This window comes from Phoca vitulina, unplaced genomic scaffold, assembly GCF_004348235.1.
Source record: "Phoca vitulina isolate PV1807 unplaced genomic scaffold, GSC_HSeal_1.0 scaffold32, whole genome shotgun sequence".
NCBI lineage: Eukaryota > Metazoa > Chordata > Mammalia > Carnivora > Phocidae > Phoca > Phoca vitulina.
The window spans coordinates 1,827,418-1,853,554 of NW_022589735.1; the positions used below are offsets into that span (position 1 = coordinate 1,827,418).

The following is a 26,137-nucleotide window of genomic DNA, read 5'->3' on the forward strand; positions in this document are numbered from 1 at the left end:
CAGATATTGTTAAATATGGTGTGGGGGTGGGGAGGGGGGTGGTGGGATGGTTAGTGAACACTTATGGACTTCTGGGGAAAGTAGGAAATGGTTTAAAACTTTTTGGAAGGCAATGTGGCAATGTCTATCAATTTTAAATATACACACTCTGTAACCCAGTGATTTTATGGTTAGGAATTTATATATAAACTTGCCTAAGAATGCAAAGATATTAAAAGGATATTCATTTTACACTGTCTGCAAAAGCCAAGATCCTCAAAACAAACTACATGTCCATAAATTACAGTATAGCCATACAAGGGAAAAACTATGAAGCCATTAGACAAAGACCCCCCCCCCCCGCCATATACACATACACAAAAGAAACAGCAATTCAGAATCAGCTCCCACAGGATGTCAAGCCTTAGCAGTACTGTGTCAGCAATATGGGTTCATCTCAAGCCCAGCTATAATGTTGACATGCTGCTATAAAGCCTTTCATAATATAATAAGAAATGACCTTTTTCTCTCTGGGCCAAATTTTTGTTACTGATTTTCTTTGCATTAACGACATCACATGTTCAAATTTTTTGCTGGTCTCAGCACATGTCACTGTCCTTCTACCCCAGATTTTTGAGGGAATGACATTTCTAAGGTTCAGCAATGAAAACTGCTAGCATCTAGCCAATATACATGCAAATTCACCCCTTTAAGTTTAACCAACTGGGTCAAAGGCCTCTAACACTGAAAGGGATTCTTCAAGAAAATATGAATGGGTACCTTAACTCTTAATTCTGTTCTGTGCAAATGGCTTTGTATACCTGTGGGCCACCTATGTTGGCAGGAAGAAACACGTCTGAAGAGGAAGCTATTTGGAAATGGAGAGGGAGAAGTAGGAAGGACAAAGCCAAACTTGGCTGTATTTCAGAATAAAAAAATGAAGCCTGCCACACACACAGGATGGGGGAAATATGAACATGATGAAGCCACTGTGCAAACAGTTAAAAAAAAAAGGCTTGGCAATACAAATTTCAATCAATCTGTGCATTAATCAAGACTTTAAGATAGTTCGATTTGGTTTGGAGTCTATAGTAGGCCAAATAAAAGATCTTCATGGCTGAAATGTACCTCTGCCCAAACTTCTATGAAAGATTTTCCCTCACCTAATGTCTGACTCAAGTGCATCACCCCAAGATTTACTGCTGAATTACCTAGTCCTGGACACAGAATACAACACTGCACAAAAAAATTAGGCTGTTACCTGATCCTAGCCCCGCCAACCCCACTAGCAACAACTACCAAAAAGCACATGCCTCCAAAGCTAGAAAAATCCCGAAGTCTGTAAGTTACAACATCAAAAGGAACACAGTTCACCATCACTGTGGAACCATTACTCCTTCTTTCTGCTTTCTCAGTCATGTTTACTAACGAGATTTTTTATTTAAAAATCAAAATCAATGGAGGGTAGGCATAGGGACAAAGATCTAGTAAAAAATGGGGATTCTTGGCCTTATGTGGACAGCTTACCTTTAGAAAGGCACTTGAAAACAAAGATTCCCAACCACACACCTATTTATTTACACGCAACAGTGGTCTAGTGAAGACCAAGACTCCAGGAACCTAGTGTTCTGAATGCTCTCAGATCCTCCAGCTCCACCTGGGACTATCAATCACTCTTTAGTCCATCCCAACATGATAAACTGGTAAAGCCACCAACCCTTATGCATTCTATCTGCCTCTGTCATGTATGTTTTGCTTCTTGGGAAGATAACAAGCTAATGTTCATCATGAACCTCACTGGTTTTTCCTTTTTTCTAAATAGCATATCAAATAATTTAAAAGAACAGTCTTATCTTTGCCCCCAAATACATGCAGTATGAAAGCAGTGAACAACTCTAGAATTTACCATAATCTTCTCTCATCTTCCTTCCTTCTTCCCTCTGAAAGAAACTCACTTACTCTAATACAGGCCCAAATATGAGGTTGCCAACTAAAAACCCTAAAAGGTTCTTAGCAGGGGATATACTCAGACCCACAAAATCTAGGACCTCCACCCAAAAAAATGACTATAACTTTTTGATAAACGTGAGGAAATCCTCCAAGTAGCGATCAAGACTGACAGCAACAAGGTTTATTTAACATACTTCTCCAGAGCACCTATGTGCAACACCACTGGTGCTAGAGTTATTATAATTTTTGGATTTGGGAATGATTAAAGAAACATTTGACTTTTTAGCATAATGCAAAATCAAGCTCCAGCTCTACCACAAATGAACAGAAAATTCCATGTATCTGTACATCTGCCGCTCCAAGCAGGGAAATAATTCTCCCTACTCAGCAATACGTATTAAAAGCAAACTTTCATGTAGAGTAATGCACGTAACTACAGCACCTAAGCCCTGCCGCTTGATTCATTTACTTTTGCTTAAAACCATTCACAGAGAGGAGAGATGAGTTAGATTTTGCTTCTCCTTTGCTTTGTCACAAACGACAAAGCAGTGAAAACTTAAAGAGATGATATGGATAGTGCTTTCTGGAGGCTGTACTGCCACTTTAATTAAGTCAAAGGCATATGTATGGAGAGTGAAGCTGCTTAAAATGAAACCAAAGATTAAGTTTATTTCAGAAAGAACATGGATCTCTGTTTAGTCCTTTGAGCTAAAGAAAGATAAAGATCAAAAAATGATACAAAATCCCATCAACGGGAACCGTGTACTCCACCAACTTAAGACAAAACCGTACCTTCTTTGGTTCCAAAGACTGAACCTTTTGAACCCAAAGAGAAGGCAAGTGAGCAAGATGACTGGTGACTTAGAAGGAACTCTCTGGGTACTGTGTATTACTGCCTACTTCTCCGGTGCATTACTGCCCACTTCTCCAGATGCGTCAAAAAATAATTACTCTTGATTGCACTGGTACTTCTCTGGGCAATTTCCCTTGCCCACAAATCTGGTCTAATAGTGCTGGGATAATATAATTTAAGCATTCTCCATTTGTTAATATATCAGAGGTAGGCAAGCAGACTAGAGAGCAGAAAGGAACCAAGGGTCTATGGGGAAGGAGATGCTTTTCCTTTTAAATTTTCACATACAACTCATTCCTAATTGTGGTTGCTCTAATCCAATTGACTCTAATGCTTTTCTCCACATGGAACTAAAGTGGTTACTTCAGGGAAGAATTTAATCCAGTTCCTCCTGCCTGGCAAAGGTTTTTTTTTTTTTTTTTTAATCAGGGAGTAGCTGATTTCATTTAATAAGGCATTTACAGTATCCCAAGGGCTGCTTTTCCTTAAAGAAAAAAATTTTAAAAGAGACAACCCTTAATCAGACTCCCAAAAGGAGAAAGTTCCTGTAGAGCAGGAACTCTGTCACCCAGGATCACAGGCCCTGTAAGAATCGGATTAAAACTTATTCACTAAAAATGCACAATCAACAAAATTCTGCAAACCAATCTATGGATTCAGGTTAACAACTTCTGGCCTATGGGCAGATAAGACTTTAGAAAAGATGAAGGTCAGTGTGGGGAGTGGCATCCTTTAGGCCTAAAACAAGACCTCCCCCTTCCTTAACCAGCAAGCAGGAAAATGGTGGGAGCACTATTGCAGGCTCATTCTTAAGAATGCGGGGTTCCACTCATGGGCAGTTTTGGCTTGGGAGCTTGGCTCTGGCCTGAGGATGCACTGCAGTCTATGACTGCCAAATCTTTCCTTCCTCTTTTCTTTTGGAATATCAGACCTGCCTGTGGCCTGAAGACTCCAGTGGCCCTCAGAGTATTCCTACTGTCTTCTCTCTCCTTTTATACCTCCCATGCGTTTTCCAAATAAAACTCTAATACTTCTAATCCATCTTGGGGTCTGCTTCTAAGAGGACTCAGACTATACACCTGCAGTTATCGATGTTTTCATAGCACCTTCACAGGACCTTGGATTCTTCCAATTCTCACTCCAGTACCACCCTTCAACACGGGAACTACACCTCTTAAGAGGATGACTTCTTGCCCAGTGGCAAGGCCACTGAACAATAGGCCAATGATGTTCTGGTTTCACAGACACCATGGGTAGTTTTGAAATTTTTGCCTCCAGGTTAAGCATAAATGGTGTGACAGAAATTGGCATGGAAGGCCAAATTAATGTAAGATGTGTAAAAGGCCTTAGACTTGTCAGGCCTGAATATATGGCCCTGACTAATGCTAGAGAAATCCTTCACATTTACACTATATTAAACATGGAATTGGGGCGCCTGGGTGGCTCAGTGGGTTAAGCGTCTGCCTTTGGCTCAGGTCATGATCCCAGGGTGCTGGGATTGAGCCTCACGTTGGGGGTCCCTGCTCAGCAGGAAGCCTGCTTCTCCTTCTCTCTCTGCCCCCCACTCGTGCTTGCTCTCTCTCTCTCAAATAAAATCTTAAAAAAAAAAATAAACATGGAACTGTACGTTCATAAACAAGTTCTGAAAAGTGATGGCACTATTCGACAGGGAGAAGACACAGTTAAGTCAAGTAAAAACAGCCAAAGCAAAAATCCTATTCCAAAGTATGAGTGACCTTCTGTATTCACCAGAGATTCCAACAAAAGTGAGTATTAGACTCAAAGTCAGTTCTTAAGTGTGTCGGTAAGAGCTATTAAGTATGCAAATGCTCTGTTACATGGGTGCCACAATGTCCCAAATCACGCTCAGTTGGTCAGCTGAGCGACTCCTTTCAGTTGAAAGAGTAGGTGAGAGTCTGAGGTAAATATGAGGGACTATACCAGAATCCAACCATGCTCTATTACTTGTCCTAAATCACTTCCGTTCCACTGTTTATGTTTATTTAGGGCATGCAGTATTAAATGACAGTATCACCCTAACCTTTTCTCCTAGTAAGACATCTAAAGGTCAAATCAGCATTATTTTTCAATCAGCACTATAATTAAAACATTGTTATAAAATGAGACAGAAAAGGAGACATCTTTTAACTCAAGTTCCCCTTCAATTCTCAAGAAGCAAAGTAACGAAATACTTTGTGTTGAAAGGTTTTCCCCCCTCTTTATTCTTGGTTTAGGATGTTAAGCTCTTAATGACTAAGAAGCCAAGCCCACCTGGCTAGTTTCCCAACACATCTAAAGCAAATCAGTCATACTTCTATTTTAACCAAGCCTGACAACAAGGTGACTGAGTAGCTTTCCAAACTACTGGAGCAGCAGGTACTACCCTGCATAGGCTGGCGTTAAATCTGCACTTCATAAATCACGCAGGCTCCTGCCCATTTAGATGATCTCTCTCTGCAGAATCGGCAGTCTAACACTGGCTCTTCCAAGCATTAAAAATCATCACTCTGCTATCCCAACTCACTGTTCAGATGGGTCTCCCTGAATGCAGCCTTTATTATAACCTCACTGCTGCTGCCTACACTGAAGGAATACCATGTTTTTAAGTCAGGGATTCTCTTTCTCGCTTTATTATAATCAAGGGGTCTCACAGCGACCCCGATACTGTTACAAAGCACAGTGCTTTATAACAGTAAAGCTTCTGGAAAACCCAAACAAAAGACACGTCACCCAGTGACGTCAGCCTATATACAGTTCTGTGTGGTCGCAGCACATAAGCAATTCCATTCTTGTGCCGTTTCTCGGAAAAGCTTTTCAGTAAATGCACTCATGCTGCTCCAGGAGCTCTTCTCTGCAACAAGCCGCCCATCTGCCATCAACAAGTTAAGACCGAGAGAACTAACGGCTGCGGAAAGGAGAGACGGAAGCTTTGATTAACCAGCTGAGCAGTTAAAGGAGGACGAAATTAATAACTTACATTCGAAACTGATTTGGGGAAGCAGAGAGGACAGAGAAAATGAAACCAATGCTTTCGAGAGGAATATCCTAAGGAAAAAATAACTCACCCTGGTGGATTCAATTTTCCTCAGAAAGCCTGGGACACAGAAAACAGGAAACTGGTCAAAGGCTCCTGCATGTTAGAGCCTTTTACAGACTCACTGCGTTGAGTCTAACAACCGCGACTGAATGCAGCCTCCAATGTGCTCAGAAGAATGGGTAAGTCCATGCATTTATGTGTCTTGTACAGTCAGCAAGGAATCATGCTTTTTAAAACAAGCCACTGAATTCATGTTTTATGAGGGAAATCACGGTCAAATTTTTGGATTTTGAGGTTTAGGTAAAAGCATATATTGCTAATGACAGAACATGCTCTATCTTTTTTCTTAATGGTTTAAGTTTTGTTCTAGTCATACGAACAAGGTTAGTTTTCCTGCAGCAAATGAAAAATAAGTTACATGCAGTGAAATCTTTCGCCATAATGTTGTTGTTGTTTTTTTAATAGCTCATACATTCTGCTGAAAAATATCCTATCTTCTTGTTTTCCTTAAATTATATTCTGCAGGCTTACATTTCAAGTGGCCATTAGGGGCCCCTATGCTGGCAGCAATATATGCAATGAGTATGGTTTTAAAAATGCTGCCTGCCCTGGGTATGGCGTGTCCACCCAAATGCCGCTGCGAGAAGCTGCTCTTCTACTGCGACTCCCAGGGCTTCCGCTCAGTGCCAAACGCCACAGACAAGGGCTCTCTGGGCCTGTCCCTGAGGCACAATCACATCACAGAGCTCGAAAGGGATCAATTTGCCAGCTTCAGTCAACTTACCTGGCTCCACTTAGACCACAATCAAATTTCAACAGTAAGAGAAGATGCTTTTCAAGGACTATATAAACTTAAGGAATTAATCTTAAGTTCCAACAAAATATTTTACTTGCCAAACACAACTTTTACTCAACTGATTAACCTGCAAAATTTGGACCTGTCTTTTAATCAGCTGTCATCTCTGCACCCAGAGCTCTTCTACGGCCTTCGGAAGCTGCAGACCTTGCATTTACGGTCCAACTCCCTGCGGACTATCCCAGTACGTCTGTTCTGGGACTGTCGTAGTCTGGAGTTTCTGGATTTGAGCACAAACCGTTTGCGAAGTTTGGCTCGCAATGGATTTGCAGGATTAATCAAACTGAGAGAGCTTCACCTAGAGCACAACCAGCTGACGAAGATTAATTTTGCTCATTTCCTACGGCTAAGCAGTCTGCACACACTCTTCTTACAATGGAACAAAATTAGCAACTTGACATGTGGAATGGAGTGGACCTGGGGCACTTTAGAAAAGCTAGACCTGACTGGAAATGAAATCAAAGCCATCGACCTGACAGTGTTTGAAACGATGCCTAATCTTAAAATTCTCCTCATGGATAACAACAAGTTAAACAGCCTTGATTCCAAGATCTTAAACTCCCTGAGATCCCTCACAACCGTCGGCCTCTCTGGCAATCTGTGGGAATGCAGCCCTCGAATATGTGCTTTGGCCTCCTGGCTGGGCAGTTTCCAAGGTCGGTGGGAACATTCCATCCTATGTCACAGCCCTGACCACACCCAAGGAGAGGATATACTAGATGCAGTCCACGGATTTCAGCTCTGCTGGAATTTATCAACCACTGTCACTGCCATGGGTACAACTTATAGAGATCCAACCACTGAATATACAAAAAGAATAAGCTCATCAAGTTACCATGTGGGAGACAAAGAAATCCCAACTACTGCAGGCATAGCAGTTACTACTGAGGAACACTTTCCTGAACCAGACAATGCCATCTTCACTCAGCGGGTAATTACAGGAACAATGGCTTTATTGTTTTCTTTCTTTTTTATTATTTTTATAGTGTTCATCTCCAGGAAGTGCTGCCCTCCCACTTTAAGAAGAATTAGGCAGTGCTCAATGATTCAGAACCACAGGCAGCTCCGATCCCAAACACGACTCCATATGTCAAACATGTCAGACCAAGGACCCTATAATGAATATGAACCCACCCATGAAGGACCCTTCATCATCATTAATGGTTATGGACAGTGCAAGTGTCAGCAGCTGCCATACAAAGAATGTGAAGTATAATATCGACCCGTCATCAAAAATTACATCAGATAAGTAACCTATTTTACATAGTAGGGGCTAAATACATACCTAATTTTTACCAATGGTGACATTAAGCCTAATTTTCCAAACCAAGTGGAGACTTAAGTTTTTGAAGTGTTGAAGTATTTTTAATTTTTTTTAATGAAACCATATTTTAAGTGTTATATGATGCAAAGCTCATATTAATTTGCACTCTTGTTGCAAAGTATAAAAACGCTTACTTCAAAATAAGACATTTCATGTATGTAATTATAAACTGTCATGTGTAAACATTTACACTAAGGTCTCCATATGCTATTTTTTTCTACTGAAAACAGTTTGGAAAGAAGCTACTGAGCAGAAAAAGATATGGATCAATACTTGTTAGATCACTGCTCTCCATCCCAAGTACCACAACTGGCTTGCTGCTTAAAAGGGGGCTTAACAAAGTTCTCTTGTATGATAATTTGGTATTTACTCAAATCTACAATTTACTGCCAGTGTGGGAAGTAGAATTTCATGTATGCTGAAGACTGGTAGCTATTAAACACTCTTCTTCCAGAGTTTTTGCCTGGGTTGGTAGATACTATCGAAGTCCACATTATGAAATCAGAACCCTTTATGTAATTCTAATAAGCTGAGTGACTCTTTAATATATTTAAACAATGAATCCAAGTGATTGTGAAAAGGTCTCATTACAATGAAATCAACAGTAAATAATTACACTGACTTCATGTGATACATCTCTAGTTTGACTTATAATGGAAATGTTGATTTTTGTGGCATTTAGACAATTTTTTAAACTAGTATTAAATCACCATTTTACTAATTAGTTTACTAAATCCTGTATTTACATTTACATGTAAAAAAAAGATTTAGAAATTATTTTGGAGAGAAAAGAGATAAACTGAGTCAATTTAACAATCCTGTGACTTGCTCCCTTTAGTTGAAAGCACACAGACAAATTCTCTCCCTCCCTCCATGATCAAAGATGCCTTGACAAAGGGGTTTAAACCTCTTTCTTCTGCCTTTTCCTGATCTTCAAACCTCAAAAAGCCAAATTAAAAATAATTGTCCAGCAACAGGCATAACACTGATTCTTACTGAATATAATATAAAGGAACCAAGAAAAAAAATCACTTTCTAAATACTATATGCTAATATTTGTTTAATAAAGATACCTATCCACACTGTAAGAGCAGTTCCTTCTAAGTGAAGGGAACAACGTATTACTGAGGCAATGTATTACTGAGTGTTCTCTCGTGGGAGAACACTCTACATGCCTATGCAGCCACACAGTGGTAACGCAAAGGTGGCATGGAGGTGAAGGGATGAAAGGGAAAGGCAGCATTTTGAAATGTGACCCACAGAAACAGTTTAGCTTAAGTTAAAAGGCAGCCAAGAGTGAGGCAAAGGTTAACTACATAATCTGCATCACACAGGGCAAGGCCCTGGGGCCTGCAGCTGAAAAGGGGAGAGTGTTAATAGAAACATTCCATAATTAACAAATGATAATGATGTCACACTTTTCATGCAGAAAAGAGCCACAAGTATTTCATTTCTTTGATTATGATTTCTACAAAGAAACTATGGCATATACTGGATTTAGATCCAAGTCACCAATTCATACAGAATCTTTCCATAAACGAGGTTCCATGCACATAGTAGCAAAACCCATTAAATTAGACTGACTTAATTTTAGAAAAATGAGCATTTCTACAACTGACATTGACTGTATGTGAAAAAAGGCATATATCCTTAGAGAAAACCACTACCATTTAAAAAAAAAAAAAAAAAAAAAAGGTTATCATTCCCTTAAAATGACCATTAACACGTTATCCTTTTATTCAAGGCATATTTTCTTTCCAGGATTGAACTGCAAACATGCTAAGAATACAGTTTAACCCATGAGATTTAATTGTAATTTTTTTCTTCTTTAATACTAAGAGAGGGGTGTCTGCCTACATTTCAAAGAAAACGTGTATCAGTAAAAAAAGCAGATGAGATCACAAATTAAGGTAAAAATGTGCTCTCTATATTTTTTAGGGTGGGTAGATTAGTTTGGCAAAGTCTCAGCCCAGCTGTGTTCAACTGATCCTGAGCGGTGAGCATTTCATTTCTTATTAAACCAGACCCTGGGCCTGCCCGGGCAAAGACAGAAGCTGATTTTACGGCACAGAGTGCAGCTCACTGCTTCCCTATGGAGGGACTGGATCAGAAGCCCCATTACAAATGAGAGCTCCATGAGCTAAAATTTACCAACCCATTTATCAGGGTAACCATGGCCATTTGTCAGGGTACAGCTCTGTCACAATACAACTGTGCCCTGAACACACAGACTCCACTAGCCCTGAAGGATAGCACTGGAGTATTTTCCATCATTTCATCCACAACCAACATTAATTGAAACTGCGAAGAGAAGGATGAGAAATACTGGCTGAGAATTCCCACATTCATCTTAAAGATTACCTTTAGTAAAATGGACCATCAACTGACAAAATCCTTAATGTATGTAGAGAAGTAATTGGGAAAGCAAGCCATTCAGTAAATTCTGGGGAACAGCATAGCAAAGCCACTAAGGAATACTTTGCAGCCGAAAACTATAAAATATTTTGCCATCCATTTTTTTGGTAATGCTCTCAGAGAAAAGTAAGTAACAGTGCCAGACAGCATTTTCCTTTTTCATTTAAAGTGCAAACTTCCCTTTTCAAATGCCTGAAGAAGGCAGGATTCCATTTATTTTTGGCCTATTTGTGTTTCGGTACCGGCACAGGTTTGAAGATGAGACTGTTAGTCGTATGTCCTCTCTTTACCGACTGACTAGGGTGTAAGAGCATCACAGCTACACTGCAGATCCTGGTAACATGATGTTAGGGCTTTTGTTTTATCAGTGTCATCTCATCCTCTTCAGTGCCTATCCCCCTCCTAGCCCCGGTCTTTTTTCACTTTCAAGGTTAGAGGAAAATGACCACTTAATCAAGAACCAGAAAAATAATTAAATCTCTCTGGAAAAAGAAAAGCTAAGCAGGCTATGATACCGTACCCACCTAGTAACCAAGAGCTTGTTTGGAATCGTTTATATTCATTTCTGTAGCTTGCCACGGATTTCAATCACTTTCTCGAAATGAGAATGGGCTGATAAATCTGCAAATCCACACAGAACTCGGAGAATACCCACTGCCAACATCAAATAGCAAAGATACTAATTTTTTAAGCCAAAAATCTGCACTAACACATGTAATTTCTTAATGTGCCTAAGTTAATTTCTATACCAATGCAATGAATGAAATCGATTGAACTTTCCAACTCCACTAATTATTAAAATCCATCTGCTTATTCTAATGCTAGTCACCAAGAGCTAGACTCCATCTTTCCAATAAAAATGAGCCCTCTGTATCGCTAGGTCCAAATCCTAAAATTCAGAACAGGCATATCATTTTCTTAAGGCATGCTTCCTACACATGCTATCAGGGCAAAAATGCTATAAATGCCTGGTTCTCTCCCTAAAATGTGGGTATCTATATGAAATTTTAAAAGAATATTTTGAGAAGCTGACTTACATGATCACTTTCCTAATAGAGCAATACAGTGACAGACTTTTCTCAAAAGTCTGTTTGGGACATAATCTTCATATTTTATTGGCTTAAGTGCTTCAACCAGAAAAAGATGAAGATAAAGATGATAAGGTCATCTATAGGTAATTATATATTTCTGTTCTTAACCTAGGGCAAACTCACAGTACTTGAATAAGGCCAAAAACACATAGAAAATGACTTTTCAAGATTTCATACAGCTATTACAAACATTTGGAAACATCTGCTACTCCTTCAACTAACCTATTCTTCCTTGGTAATCTTAAAAAAAAGTCTGATATATGGAATGTTTGGTGAACCTTCCTATCAACACTGAGACTGGACACTGAAAGTACAGTCCAAAACACATTGTGTTCAATCACCTTAAGAGCCATTTTTTTGTTTTGTTTTGTTTTTGCTGGGAGGTGGGCAACTGGGTTGGGGGGTGGGAAGAAAATACTATTATAATGGGGCTGGGGGAGGGGGGTGGTAACAAAGTGCAGTGTACAGGAAAGATTTGTTATTAAAACTGTGTATACTGTAAAAAGTGAATGTCTTTTTTTTTTTTTTTAAAGCTTTTCCTTGGTAGGCTATCAGTTTTGACCCGTGAAACTTGAAAAACCTTAAGAGAAACCTTAAATGGACATTTGTTTTGTACCATATTCTCTACAATGCCAAGTGTGCCAGCTGAGTAAAGGGCACCTAATCGAGTCTCTTCATTGAGATAAAGGTTAAACTAAAGCGAAGAACAAAGTAAAGGACAGGGTGGTGGTGGCTGGGTGGGGAGTGGGGTGGGGAAAGCGCTAGCCAAAAAGCTACCATGCAAACAACTAGCAATTATGCAATAAGAAGTTGCTCTGTCACAACCCTTAGGGACTGGACAAACAGCTATCCATGGGGATCAAAGGGCCTAAGGTTGGCTTAAGGTTGGCTTCGCACCCTCCCCAAAAGCGGACTGCCACTACATCCTGGGGAGCTTCAAAAAGATCGCCTGTACCCAGCAAACAGCAAACTGGCCTTTACCTTGGGGATCCATTGGTGGGGACAGACACCAGCAGCACCTTACACACCATTCCTGGGAGGGATGTCCATAGGTGCTGACCATGCTGGGATCTCTAGGATCCTTAATGACCTACTCTACCCTACTCTGAGACACCAGCTCAGCAAATATGGATAGGGAAAAGGAAGGTTAAGATTTTTAAGTAGTATGCCTTGCTTGGAATAAACATCCCCAGGATAAGATGCTATGCCTGGGCAGCATGTTGGGGCAGGGGGCGGAGTGTGTATGCAAAAAGTGCCCTGGTCTCAAGGAATTGACTGCCAGGAGCTGCCACACTTGATAGGATGCACCTACTACTTCTCTAGGCCCAGAGCAGTGCAGCAGGACCACATGGGCAGGAAGAAACAAGGCCAACCCTTTCACCCACGGATGAGGGGATCAGAGAGGCTAAGAGAGCTATCACACCAGGAATCTCAGCAGTAACAAGGGCAGAGGCAGGAACCACAGCACAAAATTTTACAGTCAAACTCATCATGTATGCACTAGAGGGCACAGGTGATGGTGGCTTCAAACTGCACACAGAACCGAATTCCTATACCTTATGGAGTTAAAAGACCTTATTAACCTAATTCTAGTACAATTAAATCTTGACAATCCCATGTAAAGCTACATTTCATTTCTTTATCAGTTATTTTAATTAGTTATTTTAATTATTTTGCCTGTATGCCACAGCATTCTCAGGTTCCCACTCAAATTTATAATAGATTTCTTCAAGGTCTGTTTCAAGTGGTTTTTTTTTCCCTCTCTTTAAATATATCTAACCAGCTGGATACTCAAATCTCCCTTAGACAAAATGTACTACAAATTGTCTTTCACAGAGAGGTGAAAAATCATAGCTATTCCAAACATTGCGCCTCCTCAGCATGAGTCCCTCCTCACTAGCCAAAGTTTTGGGAACACTCTTTAGGGACACATGTTGAGCCCCCTTCCCCTATCCACAGGGGACATTAAAGAGGAAGAAATTTCCAAAGGCAAGTACAATGAGGCACCCTATTCGGCAAAGTCTGCAATCTGAACATACATCCCTTTATATATGGAGGCCCAAGAGCAAAGCCCAGCACATGGCCTCCCAACTCAGGACCTCCCACCAAAAACCCAACATGAAGGAGAATCTGTGAACAATTAGCCTGAAGGCAAGGGCCAATAACCATACCACCACCCTAAGACAGAAGACTCCTCTTCCCTCACTTGAGAACCAGTTTTTAAAACTGCAGCCCCAGAGACAAACCCAAAGCAGTTTTACAACTTTCATCAAGACACTTTACCAAAAACTATGGAAGAGAGATGTAAAAATGTCCTAACTTCACTGACTGACTCTCCATTCAAAATTGTGTTCAGAGCACAAGAACTCCATGTTTAGGCTGTGGTATTTGTACCAAAACAAAAACAAACAAACAAACAAAAAATGTGCACACGCACATATTCATACACAAATACACATATACATATATGTGTATAATTTAAATATATATATATAAAACCTCTAGGTTGCTTCTTTTGAAAAATTAGACAAAAACTATACAGCCATTGATATTAGCCCACCTGCTTCATTACCATGAGAAGCGAAAAAGTTCCTCTTGAGATAGACTAAAATATTTCCCATGGCCTAGCTACCAAATACATAGAGGGCAAATGCTCAGCACCTTAAACCTTTGAAAACTATTTATCATTTTATATAACCTACTTCTATGAAGTCAAGGAAAGATAGCATAATACACTCATATGTACTAAATGGTTTAAATAAGGATATGAAAAGATCAGAAGCAGGGATTCTTAACTCTAAGGGTCCAGGATATGTTTCATGGAATGCAAGAACCTCTTGAAATTACAATGCAATTATTTTATATATGTCTAAATATTTCACCAGATTCTAAAGGGTTGTGGTAACTTATATATATATATATATATATATATATATATATATATATAAAAAGCCCTAGTAGAATAATGAAATAGTTATTTCTAGTATACACTAATTTGGCATTGATCTTCCTGGTGGCTAAGACAAAGAACAAAACCAACAGCTTTCATCTGATAAAAGAAGCACCCTGGTTTACTTGGGGGTAGAGACACTTAAGTGCAAAGCCCTGTGAATTACTTATAAAATAGAGCCAGTTGTAGGAACAGTAAGAAAAAATGTCAGACAATATCTCCAAGGAGGTTATGAAGAACAGGCAGACTTGTTCTTCACGTAAATCCTTAAAAAAGTTAAGAGTAAGAAGCCTACGCAAGCATGTTGCATGCTTTGTGGTGACCCAAGGGTGAAGCCTATAAAGTCAGCAAGATTGAACATGTACCTACTTGGGACAGCAGTTATGTTTCCTCTTTATCACATCCCTGGGACCAACTACAGTGTTCCATCACCTAAGAGATACCCAGTGAATATGTGCTCCATTACAAGTCTTCTAGATGAGGAGTACAACTTAAAATTTAAAAATCTTCTAACTATATCATGAACGAAAATATATGCATACATTCCATGCATAATCTCTAGTTGTGCTGATGATAATCCTAAGTGTTCTCTTTGGGTAAAAATCTTTAAGATGACAACTAATTTTCTAAGAAAGCAAGCATTTAAAAAGATAAAGCATTCACTGGTCTGATAACTGTCAGAAATTTAACTGTCCCTTTAAAATTTAACTCATTCTATAACTATTAGAACAAACACCTAGATTTCAACAGGAATAAAGAGCACAGTGATTAAGAGACCTACTCCACACTTGTACCTCTGACTGTGGACAAGTCCTTCAACCTCACTGTGCCTTAAGCTTCTCATCCCTAACATGGAATTAATAGTAGCAAGAACCAAAGGGGAATTTAATCCACGTAAAGTACAGAGAACAGGCTGCAACACCGTAAAGGTTCAATAAATGCTTGCTCTTTTTTTAACTCCAGTATGTGGAGAACTAGATGCAACAGATCCATCAAGTAGAGAATATAATCACATTAAAAACATGTTAGACCTCAGCATTAGTTCATGAAACTCTCTACTTTGTAGACTAACTTCCCTCACTAAATTAATGTACAGTATCCAAAATGAAGATTGATAATGAGCAACAGCTTTTAATAAGCCAATAGACTGGATACACTTCTTGTATCTAGCATTGATATAAAACTAACCACATTATTTCACAGTCAAGTAATCTGCTTCATAAAATGCATTATAATATTACACATGACATTACTTTGGCTTTATGAATCAAGGCTAAATTTCAAAAGATAAAATCCTTAATTCCAAAATTCCTTCGGAGTAAGGCAGTCACTTAAAATCCAGTGATGTCTTTTTTCCTTGTTCAATAAAACTATATGTGACAACATATATTACCCATTATCATAAACAGAAACTATTTTTCAAAAGAAATAAGAAATAATCTCATTGATATCTCAGCTTCTGACAATTTTATTTTAGGACAAAATACATGGCTGAGGATTAAAGATCACAATTATGTTTTTGTTTTGTTTTGCTTAGAAGATAAATGCACTTTAAGTCTACCACATCTAATTTTGGAAGAGGTCCATCCAACCATGGCAGATTGGGTTTCTAGGCAGATTTGACAGAATTATTGATATGAAGGGAGGTATGAAAATTTAAAAGCACAAAGATAACTTATCAGTTCAGTGCATATATGGAGGTTATGTTTCATGATTGCTAATGATCCTCCACATTACCAAAATATTAAATATAAAGCTTGCTCAGAATTAACCTGTCTGAATGAATACACACATTGAGTCTATCAGAAACTGCAGATCTTACGGCCCAAATTTTTTAAGACAAGAACTTCTTTCAATTGTTTTTCCAAGATCATGGTCCAGTTTATCCAGCAAGGAAAAAGACTTTATCTCCTCCTTCATCCACAACTTTTCTCCATCTTCCCACATCTCTTGACACTGGGCTTGCTTTTTGATCCTCAGTTACCAGCACATTTACAAGCTTTTCCCATACCTGATTCTCCAAGGAAATTCCAAGGAAAAGCACTTTACTGAGCAGAAACCATTCAGCTGCGGTATATCCAAAGCTGAGCACAAACCTTCTTTAAAACTACCCGTAATTTTTTTTTTTTTTTGAGAGAGCGAGCGAGCATGCACACGCATCATGGGGCTGGGGGTATCAAGCAGACTCCATGCTGAGCATGGATCCCAACACAGGGCTTGATCTCATAACCCTGAGATCACAACCTGAGCCAAAACCAAGAGTCAGACAGTTAACTGACTGCGCCACCGAGGTGCCCCAGAAATACTTGTAATTTTAAAGATACTCCTTGACTCCACAAAACTAAGTGACTATCAGCTGCAAAATGATCCCCACAATTAGGGAGACACTAACAGAAACACAATCACTCACCTGAGTTGTCCTCAGTTTACCTTTCCCTTTGTATAAGATTCAAGTATCAAATAATGTTTATTCATTTATTTTACTTTCAAAAGACCAGAAATACAGTCATTTAAGAAAAGTACCATTTTTGCATTAATAATTAGCATTCACTCTAGCTCTCTGACCAAATAAAATCCCCAACACCCTTCACATCTTTAATATGAATAGTTATTTTACTGGTTTTATTTGGGGGTGGGGAATGTGCCTTGGGCAAAGAAGATATGGTTACAGAGGACATGGCTGTGAAATTTTCAGAAATGCAGAATTCTTGGGGTAATTAATGATAGGCCGTAATCCTTACTTCCCTCATCTATGCTGTAAAATTTTATACCAGTTTTGTCAGGATTCCATAAAACTGGCCACAAAAATACTGATCTTTCATGTGTAAGTACTTTCTGAGAGTTTTTGCTCTCCATAGGGAAAAAGACACGAGCATGAGGCACTGGTAATACTAGGACTACTCACGCTAGGACTGCCGCACATGGCACACACTAACGACTGTGCTGACAAGTGACCCTGACGGTGCTACTCCTCTCTCAGCAGCCTCCCTAACTTTCCCTGGAAGTTCCCGAGGAAAAAAAATAACAGCAGTGGGAAAGCAAGGGAAAAGAATCTACCACCCTCAACACACTCCTGTAGGCATCTAGAACACTGCTGTTATCACCACATCTCCCTCTTCTCTCCTGACAACCCGTTTTAGACCAATGTGTGCAAACTGCTCTCTGACACTTGCCGTCATCTTCCAACAACTAGAGCCCATTTTATTACTGTGTTAAAACTGCCAGTCTAACATTTATCTATTACTCTCCATGAAAACCAAACAGCAGGTGGTCAGGCATTCTCTCCCTTTTGAAGCAGTGTTTCTGAGGTGTCAAAAAAATATCACAATGCATAAGTGATATCACCCATTTTGTGCTCACTTAAAATTAGATGTGAGATGAATTACAGATAAAATGTGAAGAACCAAACAAACCATAGTTTATCTAAAGTCTACCTAGTTGACATTCCCAAAGGCATCACCGTAAGTTATTACAAAAACTATTAAACAAACATATTTCCATAAAAAACACAAATCTACTAGCCTCCAAAAACATATAAATAGTATTTTGAAAATCTCGCCTTTTAAATATTTTATGTCAATTTTTAAACACACACACACATCCCCCTCAGTTTAAACTGAAGGCAGGGTGGCCCGGGGATTAGATAAAACCCATGAAAGGCTAGCTGCTTTATCCTGTTATCAACTAACATTTAAACTAATTGAATTCCAAGCCTTGGTATCAATTGGAATGGACATTATTTGAGAAGGGAAGAGATGGGAAAGATTAAGATTCAGTTTTTGACATACTAAAATCAAAATGTTTATTAGCCTTTCAAGTAAAGATGACAAGTCCGGGGTTGAGATCTAGACTGGAAATATAAATTTTGAAGTCATCATAGTAAACATGGGTATTTAAAGTCACAGAACTGATTGAGATTACCAGGGGAATGAGTGTAGATGGAGAAAAGACTCACAGAAACACACCTTCCTCCTATATCAGTCTGTGGCATATTTAAACAATATCTATCAAATGGCAGTCAACAAAAAAAGGACGAGTTTCAAGGGTAGCATCCCCTCAACATCAAAGCCACTTGAGCAAAGAATGTTCTATTGGAAATAAATGGGAATTAGGTCAGCTTAATTCAGGAAAATGATCTTAAACATTACCCATCAAAGAAATTGTTCCAAATAAAGGTCTGCACATACACTGTTTTAGAAGTGAGAATGATTACTACCATAACAAGTTCATCATTCATGGAACCTCTGAGTATGTACTCCATGTCAAGTAGGTGCTAGATATGGCCCTGCCCTCAATAAGGTCAGTGCAGTAAACTAAAGAACCAATCAAAGACCATGGGACAATCAGGAAAGCAGGTTTTAGGGTCGCCTGGGTGGCTCAGTCGTTAAGCGTCTGCCTTCGGCTCAGGTCATGGTCCCAGGGTCCTGGGATCGAGCTCCACATCGAGCTCCGCATCGGGCTCCCTGCTCCGCGGGAAGCCTGCTTCTCCCTCTCCCACTCCCCCTGCTTGTGTTCCCTCTCTCGCTGTGTCTCTCTCTTGTCAAATAAATAAATAAAATCTTTAAAAAAAAAAGAAAAGAAAAGAAAAGAAGAGCAGGTTTTAATTTGGGGCGCAAAGGTACGGCTAGCTCATGTACTTGAACTATAAGACAGTCAAATATTCACTAAAAAGATAACCATATCTATCTCTGATAGTGGTTTGGGTTACAAAGTGTGTGTGCTGATAAAAGCTCATCAAGTAGTACACTTAAATTCTGTACATTTCATTGTGTATAAAATTTTCCATAAAAAACTGAACTCCAGTTAATGATAAGCATGCTGCAGTGTTTAGAGGTGAAGTATACAAGCGTCTGCAAACTTATTTTAAAATACATCCAAACAATAAGATGGACACAGGGATAGATAAATACGTGATAAAGCATCTAACAAAATGTTAACCACAAAATCTAGGAAATGGTGTGTGCGCGCGCGTGCACGTATATACGTATACATACACATATGAGTGTTCACTGTACAATTCTTCCAGCTTCTATGTATGAAAATTTTCTTTGTTGGGAGGAAAGGAAAATATATACTTACAATTGTAATTTAGGGTATTGATAATCTACACACTATTTCTCTCAATCAGACCAACAGTGTTACATGATGGTTAATACCTTAGACTCTGGAGTCAGACTAGGTTCAGAATATAGCACATCCACTTGCTACCTGTAAGACCTTGAGCAAGTCATTTATGCCTTAATGGTACATAACTCATGCTCTGAAGATTAAATGGGAATATGTGTATAAAAGTTTTAACGCTTCCTGGCATATAGTAATTGCTAAAGCATAAGCTGTACTATGAAGATGATGATGATTACTAAGTATTTTTAAATATTTCAACAAGTACTACTTCAACTTTCACTATAAGATGAAACAATATTCAACGAAGAGCTAATAAAAGAGAATCAGCCCAAAATTGTGAATTGGACAGTGCTACTTAGATTACTGATATTCAGAGAACAGGGCAGGCAACGAAGAATGTAGTGGAAAAGGAGCCTTTAACCTTGCTACAGCAAGTACCCACAGGATTTCAATATGGCTAGGTGCAGCGGTAGCCAGAACCACCAATCTGACAGATACTACCAATAAGTGCAGCTGAAGTGAACCAAGCGAAGTGACAGGGGGACTCTGGGACCGGACAGGGTGTATAGATTTAACACGGTCAGCAAAAGCAGCCATTCCAGATCTCTGGAGATGGCTGGGATACGATGATGAAAGCAGTGATTTAGAAAAATGTGTTCTGGCAATTCTTCTTGTTTTGCTGAGAAAAACAAAACCCAGAACTTTGACTATCAAAAAGGGCTGCTAAGGAAGAAGGATAAGGGAAAGAGATTTATTTAAAGGACAGGCAAAAGGTAAGAACCAATGGTCAGCGGAGAAAGAACAAATGCCTCTCTTGAAGAGCCTTGCTCAAAAGAATAGGCAGGAGGTTAGGGTAAGAAATCATTTATTCAATAAGATGCACTAAATAAAAAGAGCCTCTGGGTTCTAATATTAAATCTCGAGGTTTCACAATTAATCTCCAATCTACAACTATTTTCCGAAAAGATAGTTTTCTCCACATTTTCAATTTGCACCTTTTTTCCCCCCAAGTGTCAATAAGGACTTCCTCTTACAAATTAGACAGAGAAAAGGCAGGACAGGTTTCTGCTTTGTAAGTATGAAGCAAAGCTCTTGCTAGGGTCCCATTCATTCTAGCAAAACCTACCCCTTTCCCACTCTTAATCATGGACTGTTAACATTTTTGCAAGATAAAGTTTTAAACTTTTAGAACAATCATTTCTGACTCCCTAATGTGGTGCAAATACTAAACAGAAACGCAGGAGCACAGTGTAGTGACAACCTGTTAATTTTACTCCCTCCTATACTACAAAAGAATCTTATTATAAGGTTTAATTTGTTACTTTCATATGTAAAGGCTCATTAATGGCTTCACTTCAGTGGAACTGCTGTTTTTGTTAAAAACTAAGTGGTATGGCTTCCAATACAATCTTAATAAAGGTCCAAACTGTTTTCAACCTCCTATCTTAATAACAGAAATTGAAGATGAAACATGACATCTTAAGGGTTACACTTCACAATAAACAACAAGTTTCAGTATTTCAGAATCCCTTCATTCCCCACCCGGATTTAACTCTATCGTGTTTTTCGTTCCCTCCCCATAATCATATAGTTTATTCTTCTTTAGAAATATTCTTTCAGAAATCATAATTATGAAAGCTCTTCAATATGTCTCAAATATGAACATACACTTCTTTTATTCTCCACATTGATATTATAATCAAGACTAGCTAATAAATTTCTCCACTTGGGCAAACCATGGAAATTACCAGATATGCAGACTTTTCCAAGACTCAACAGTTCTACATTAATTTTGATTTAACAAAAGTTGGGGAAAACTCAAATGGGGAGAACCTACCAGAAATCAACTCTTGTTGCTTTTTTTCCCAGCTCTTCCTTTTTATGCTGTTCTCTCTGCTAAGAGAGTGACAAAATGGAGACCTTGTCTTACCAACCAAACACTATACGGAAGTGTTGATGCTCTGCACACCTCCAGGAAACTGCCCAAAACTAAGAACCACTGGTAAAACAGTATTCTAAGCTTTAAAAAAAGATTAAAACTCAACAACATACAAATCTTTAGGAAACAGGCAGAAAAAAAATGTTTTACCCAGTATGTGTTGGATTTTTCTGTCATTGCTATTACAAAGGCATTTACTGGTAAATATTGCAATTTCCTGCATCCACAATAATATTTATATATAGGAACTATATATAAGTGCTGGCTCGTTACCTTCCTTGGTTTAAACATGAAGGTTAAAAAGCTAGTAACAGGTTTGTTCTTTGTAGGGACCAGTTTTGGTCTTCACATTCAAAAATCCCAATGTATTTTCTCTATGACACTGAAATTATCTGTCAAGGGTTACAACTGGTACTTAAAACTCTGCAGGAAATAGTGAAAATGCATTGCCAGTACTGTGGAGAAATCAAAGTGTATATCCCACAGGGTAAGAAATCCCCTTCCGTACAGGATGACATTATTAAAAAGCCATTACCTCTTCTAATGAATAGCATCTATACAGTATAAGGAAGGATAAGATGATATCACAATAAATTAGACAAAAACCAAAAAATAAAACTGGAAAAATGTCTACAAAAAGGGTCCGAGGGCATTTTTTTTCCTAATAGAGGGACCTAGTGGATTCAAATCAATTCTGCCCTTAAAAATCCTTTACTGTTTTCACTGTACCCCAAAATGTCTATATTTTACACTATTGCAGTTGGAGGAGTTTGTCAAACCATTCTTTCTTTCTCTTCTTCTCCCACTGAAGGAGAAACTTCTTCAGTGATGCTTGGAAGCCCATTCATTCATCCTTTCATTGTCTTCCCTTACTTGGGAGCTCTCGAGCATTTACACTTTTCACTTAAGTCTATGTAAAAGAGTGTGTGTATAGGCACAAGTACATGTGTTCAGTTAGGGAAAAATGGAAGCAAAAAGACCCGAGATCAAGACAAAACAGCCTCTATTTATTTCACAGAGAAAGCCATTATTTAGCTCATTTCTTGTCAAAGATTTTCTTTTTTAACTTTGGCTCCTCCCTCTAAATTCGAGTCTTGTACCGGCCATTTTTACTTGATTAGAAAAAGAACCTCTCACTTGAATATGTGTAGCGTCACATTCAATGCTCGCATTCAGAAACTTGTATATCTATAAATAAACTGCAGATATCCACACAAATTTTGCAGATGTGGGTAAAAATAAAAACAAAATAAATATTCTTAAAACTATTTACAAGTATAAAAATCCTGCAGATGTGATGTCAGTGAGAATTGTGAAAGGCAGGTTTATCATATTTTGCTATAGAAGGAAAGGCTCTGAAAACCATCACACCAGTTCCCTGACTGGTTGTCTTCCATCCATCCAGGTCAAATAAATTTTGATCCTCAACAATTAAAATGGCGTGTATGAAAAGAATTTTTATGAAAATTAAAAGTTCAAAGTCAGGCAATTAATTACTACCTTGTATTCAACCATGAAATTTTTACAAAGGAATCTGTATTCACAATATGCCGATTTACAGGAAACTCTCATTTGAAATGTGAAAATTCCTTCCTAGAACCACTGAGTTCAACAGTCCTTTCTCCTTTTTTGTACTATTTCTGCACGTGTTTCATACACACACACAGCAACAGCATATTCCTTCTGAGTATTTTTGTTCCGATCTTGTTTTTTTTTTTGTTTTTAATTTTAATTTATTTGAGAGAGCGCACGCACACAGGGGAGGGGCAGAGGGAGAGGGAGAAGCAGGCTATGCAGGGCTCAATCCCACCCCTATTTTCTTAAGCAAGAATTGGAAATATGTCTTTGCTGTACAGGTATGTTACACAGGTATGGGATTAAGATTTCTTTACTAAAGAATGACCACTAATGGAGGCTTCTAAGTCTCAAGCAGTAGCTATTAATGTAAATTAATTCCTGATCTAGTAAAAGTGATTGAGCACAGGGACACCTGGGTGGCTCAGTCAGTTAAGCATCTCCCTTTAGCTCAGGTCATGATCCCCAGGATCAAGCCCTGCATGGGGCTCCCTGCTCGGCGGGGAGTGAGTGTGCTTCTCCCTCTCCCGCTCCCCCTGCCTGTGTGCTCGCACTCTCTCTCTCAAATAAATAAATAATAATCTTTTTTTTTTTTTTTTAAGATTTTATTTATTTATTTGACAGAGAGAGACACAGTGAGAGAGGGAACACAAGCAGGGGAAGTGAGGGAGGGAGAAGCAGGCTTCGCGCGGAGCAGGGAGCCCGATGCGGGGCTCGATCCCAGGACCCCGGGATCACGACCCGAGCCGAAGGCAGACACTTAACGCCTGAGCCACCCAGGCGCCCCAATAAATAATAATCTTAAAAAAAAAAAAAAGTAAGTCCCTATCCAAATGGAAGAAATACTAAGTTGGAGCACTAACCTCACACCAGGCACATGAAAGATTGTGACGTTATTTGTACTGTGCCAATTTAGCTAATTTGGAACTACATTTCCCTGAAGTCCCTTCCCTACATAGTTCCACGTCAGACTGGACCACATGAGACATCCTTGCATGAGATTTGGAAGGCAAAAATGAAGCAGCAACCATCTTTCTTATGCTGGGAAGGTTGGTGCAGGTACAAGGCACTAACGTTGATCACACACATTGTAGCTTTGCTGGCTCATTTTGTTAGCATAGGGCAACAATCAAAACCACAACTACAGGATTTTCTCCTTCAGCTTTGCTGACTTCTAGGTCAGGTACATATCTAAATTTGCAATAAAGGAAGCCATCTTCTTCAGGAAATCTCTACCATCAGAGTTGGAGGCATAGATGTAATAAGAGGTCAATATGAGTTCCAGACTGTCCTCATGAGACCCAGCTCATGTTCCAGAATGACCCTGTTTCACATGTATTATCTCTTCTTACAGACTGCATGCCCTGCTCACCTCTGGCTCCAGCACCAGATACAAAAGCAAAAGCCTCAAACAAACTATTTAATCTGCTCCCATGATTGCATAATGTCAAATCTCTATAAGAAATTCCTTAGGTCTTTCATAGTTGCTGTACTTCTGTGAATGACCCCTAAGTGACACAAAGATGTGTGTGTGTGTGTGTGTGTGTGTGTGTGTGTGTCAGAGAGAGAGACTGTGTATAAATATTTTCAAAGGATTATCTTTGCATTTATACATTTTTGTACCATGTAGTTACACCGCTAAAAATGAAGTCTAATTTCTTATGATTATAGTATTCTGAAAGGCAATATAGGCTTTAAGAAGGAACTATAAGTGAACTATAGTAGTCATCAGATTCACTGGATCTTGGAAAGGAAGTGACAACCATCTAAAAACAGGAAAAAAGCAGAAAATGAAAGAAGAATGAAGGCAGTGGAAAAAAAGATATACAGTGAAGAAGAGTGTAGAATCACTGTCTTGAAACACCGCCCAAGAAAAAGGAAAGTACCTCCCTGAGCTGAGCTGCACATGGAAGCAGGAAATGTTGATATGAGCTGAGGGGATTTGCCTACTGGCCCACAACCTCACAGGCAAGGCACATATTCATGGGAATACAGAGAGGCACTATTAAAACTACTGAAATATTACAAACCCTTATACACATGCTTACACACATACACACAAACACACGCACACACCGTTACTTAAAAGGTTAATGCCAGGCCCAGAAAAGGCCTCCAGAATCCTGCTCCAGCACTGGAGCACTACTGACTGGGTTCAACAGATGTGCATACCCTGAGTACCTCCCCTGCTGAGAGGCAGACCCCACAATGACATGTTCATAGTCCACCTTTACTGACAAGAAGCGTAGAATTACCTCCCATGATGAACAGCTGCCATGACCAACTGGACAACCTCTGGATGATGGAAGACCAACGGCCCCAGAAACCCTGGGGTCAGAGATCAGGCACAACAGTGACTAGCAGGGCAGGAGGAGAGGCTCAATGAGATAGAAACCCAATAAAGAAAATAAAGATGGGATTATGGGCTCTCCTCTTCGGATTATCCAAGACATGCTCTAGACAGAATATGCTGTGGAATCATCTTAAACCTAAACTTCCCAAGCATGTGTCAATGGTAAGATTACATTACATGTTTTCTACTGCCACAAGGCAGAGTACTTTTTGTGTTTACTTATTGAACAGTCTTCTTTCATCCTAGAGCACAGCATATCAATTTTTTATCAACCACATATATATTTTTAGGTAATACTCAATATCCCCTAAAATGAATGTAAAAACTCTGTGCATGGCTAAAGTTAGTATTAGTCCAGTATTAAAGTCCAGTATTAGTAAAGAGAAACTACTATCAGTTAACCAAAAGATATTTATTAGACAGTGGTGTTTTGGTTTTGTTTTGAATTTTTTGTAGCAGTAATAGGCAAATTTTAAATATGTAGAGGTATCACCTTTTGGACTCCAAAACCATTACTCAAAGTTAGGAAAGAACAAATGAAGGTTTTCTGGACAAAAGCCAGGGTCAGTAGTTAAAAACCAAAGGAACTGTCAAATATGCAAAAGTGAAAGAGACTATAGTGGAATGACAAAACCTTCAACGTTATTACAGTGAATGAAGACTACTTTCAACCATCTGGGATGAGAAGAGG

The 26,137-nt window shown here is 39.1% G+C and overlaps 2 protein-coding genes across 7 annotated transcripts in view; one reads left to right on the forward strand and one right to left on the reverse strand.

Moving 5' to 3' along the window:
* Nucleotides 1–26,137, reverse strand: part of CTNNA1 (catenin alpha 1) — a 306,207-nt gene that overhangs the window by 56,598 nt on the left and 223,472 nt on the right. Inside the window, exon 1 of one of the 6 annotated variants that reach the window (XM_032425307.1) lies at nt 5,848–5,933. The exons of the other annotated variants lie outside the window; for them this stretch is intronic. The gene's annotated coding sequence lies outside the window, so the exon portion shown is untranslated. Of the gene's footprint in view, nt 1–5,847; nt 5,934–26,137 lie in introns of those variants that run through there. 6 annotated transcript variants of the gene reach the window in all.
* On the forward strand, nt 4,435–11,925 carry LRRTM2 (leucine rich repeat transmembrane neuronal 2). Its single transcript, XM_032425308.1, has 2 exons — nt 4,435–5,998; nt 6,345–11,925. The coding sequence occupies exons 1-2, from the start codon at nt 5,995–5,997 to the stop codon at nt 7,889–7,891; spliced, it is 1,551 nt and encodes a 516-aa protein (XP_032281199.1). The 5' UTR covers nt 4,435–5,994; the 3' UTR covers nt 7,892–11,925.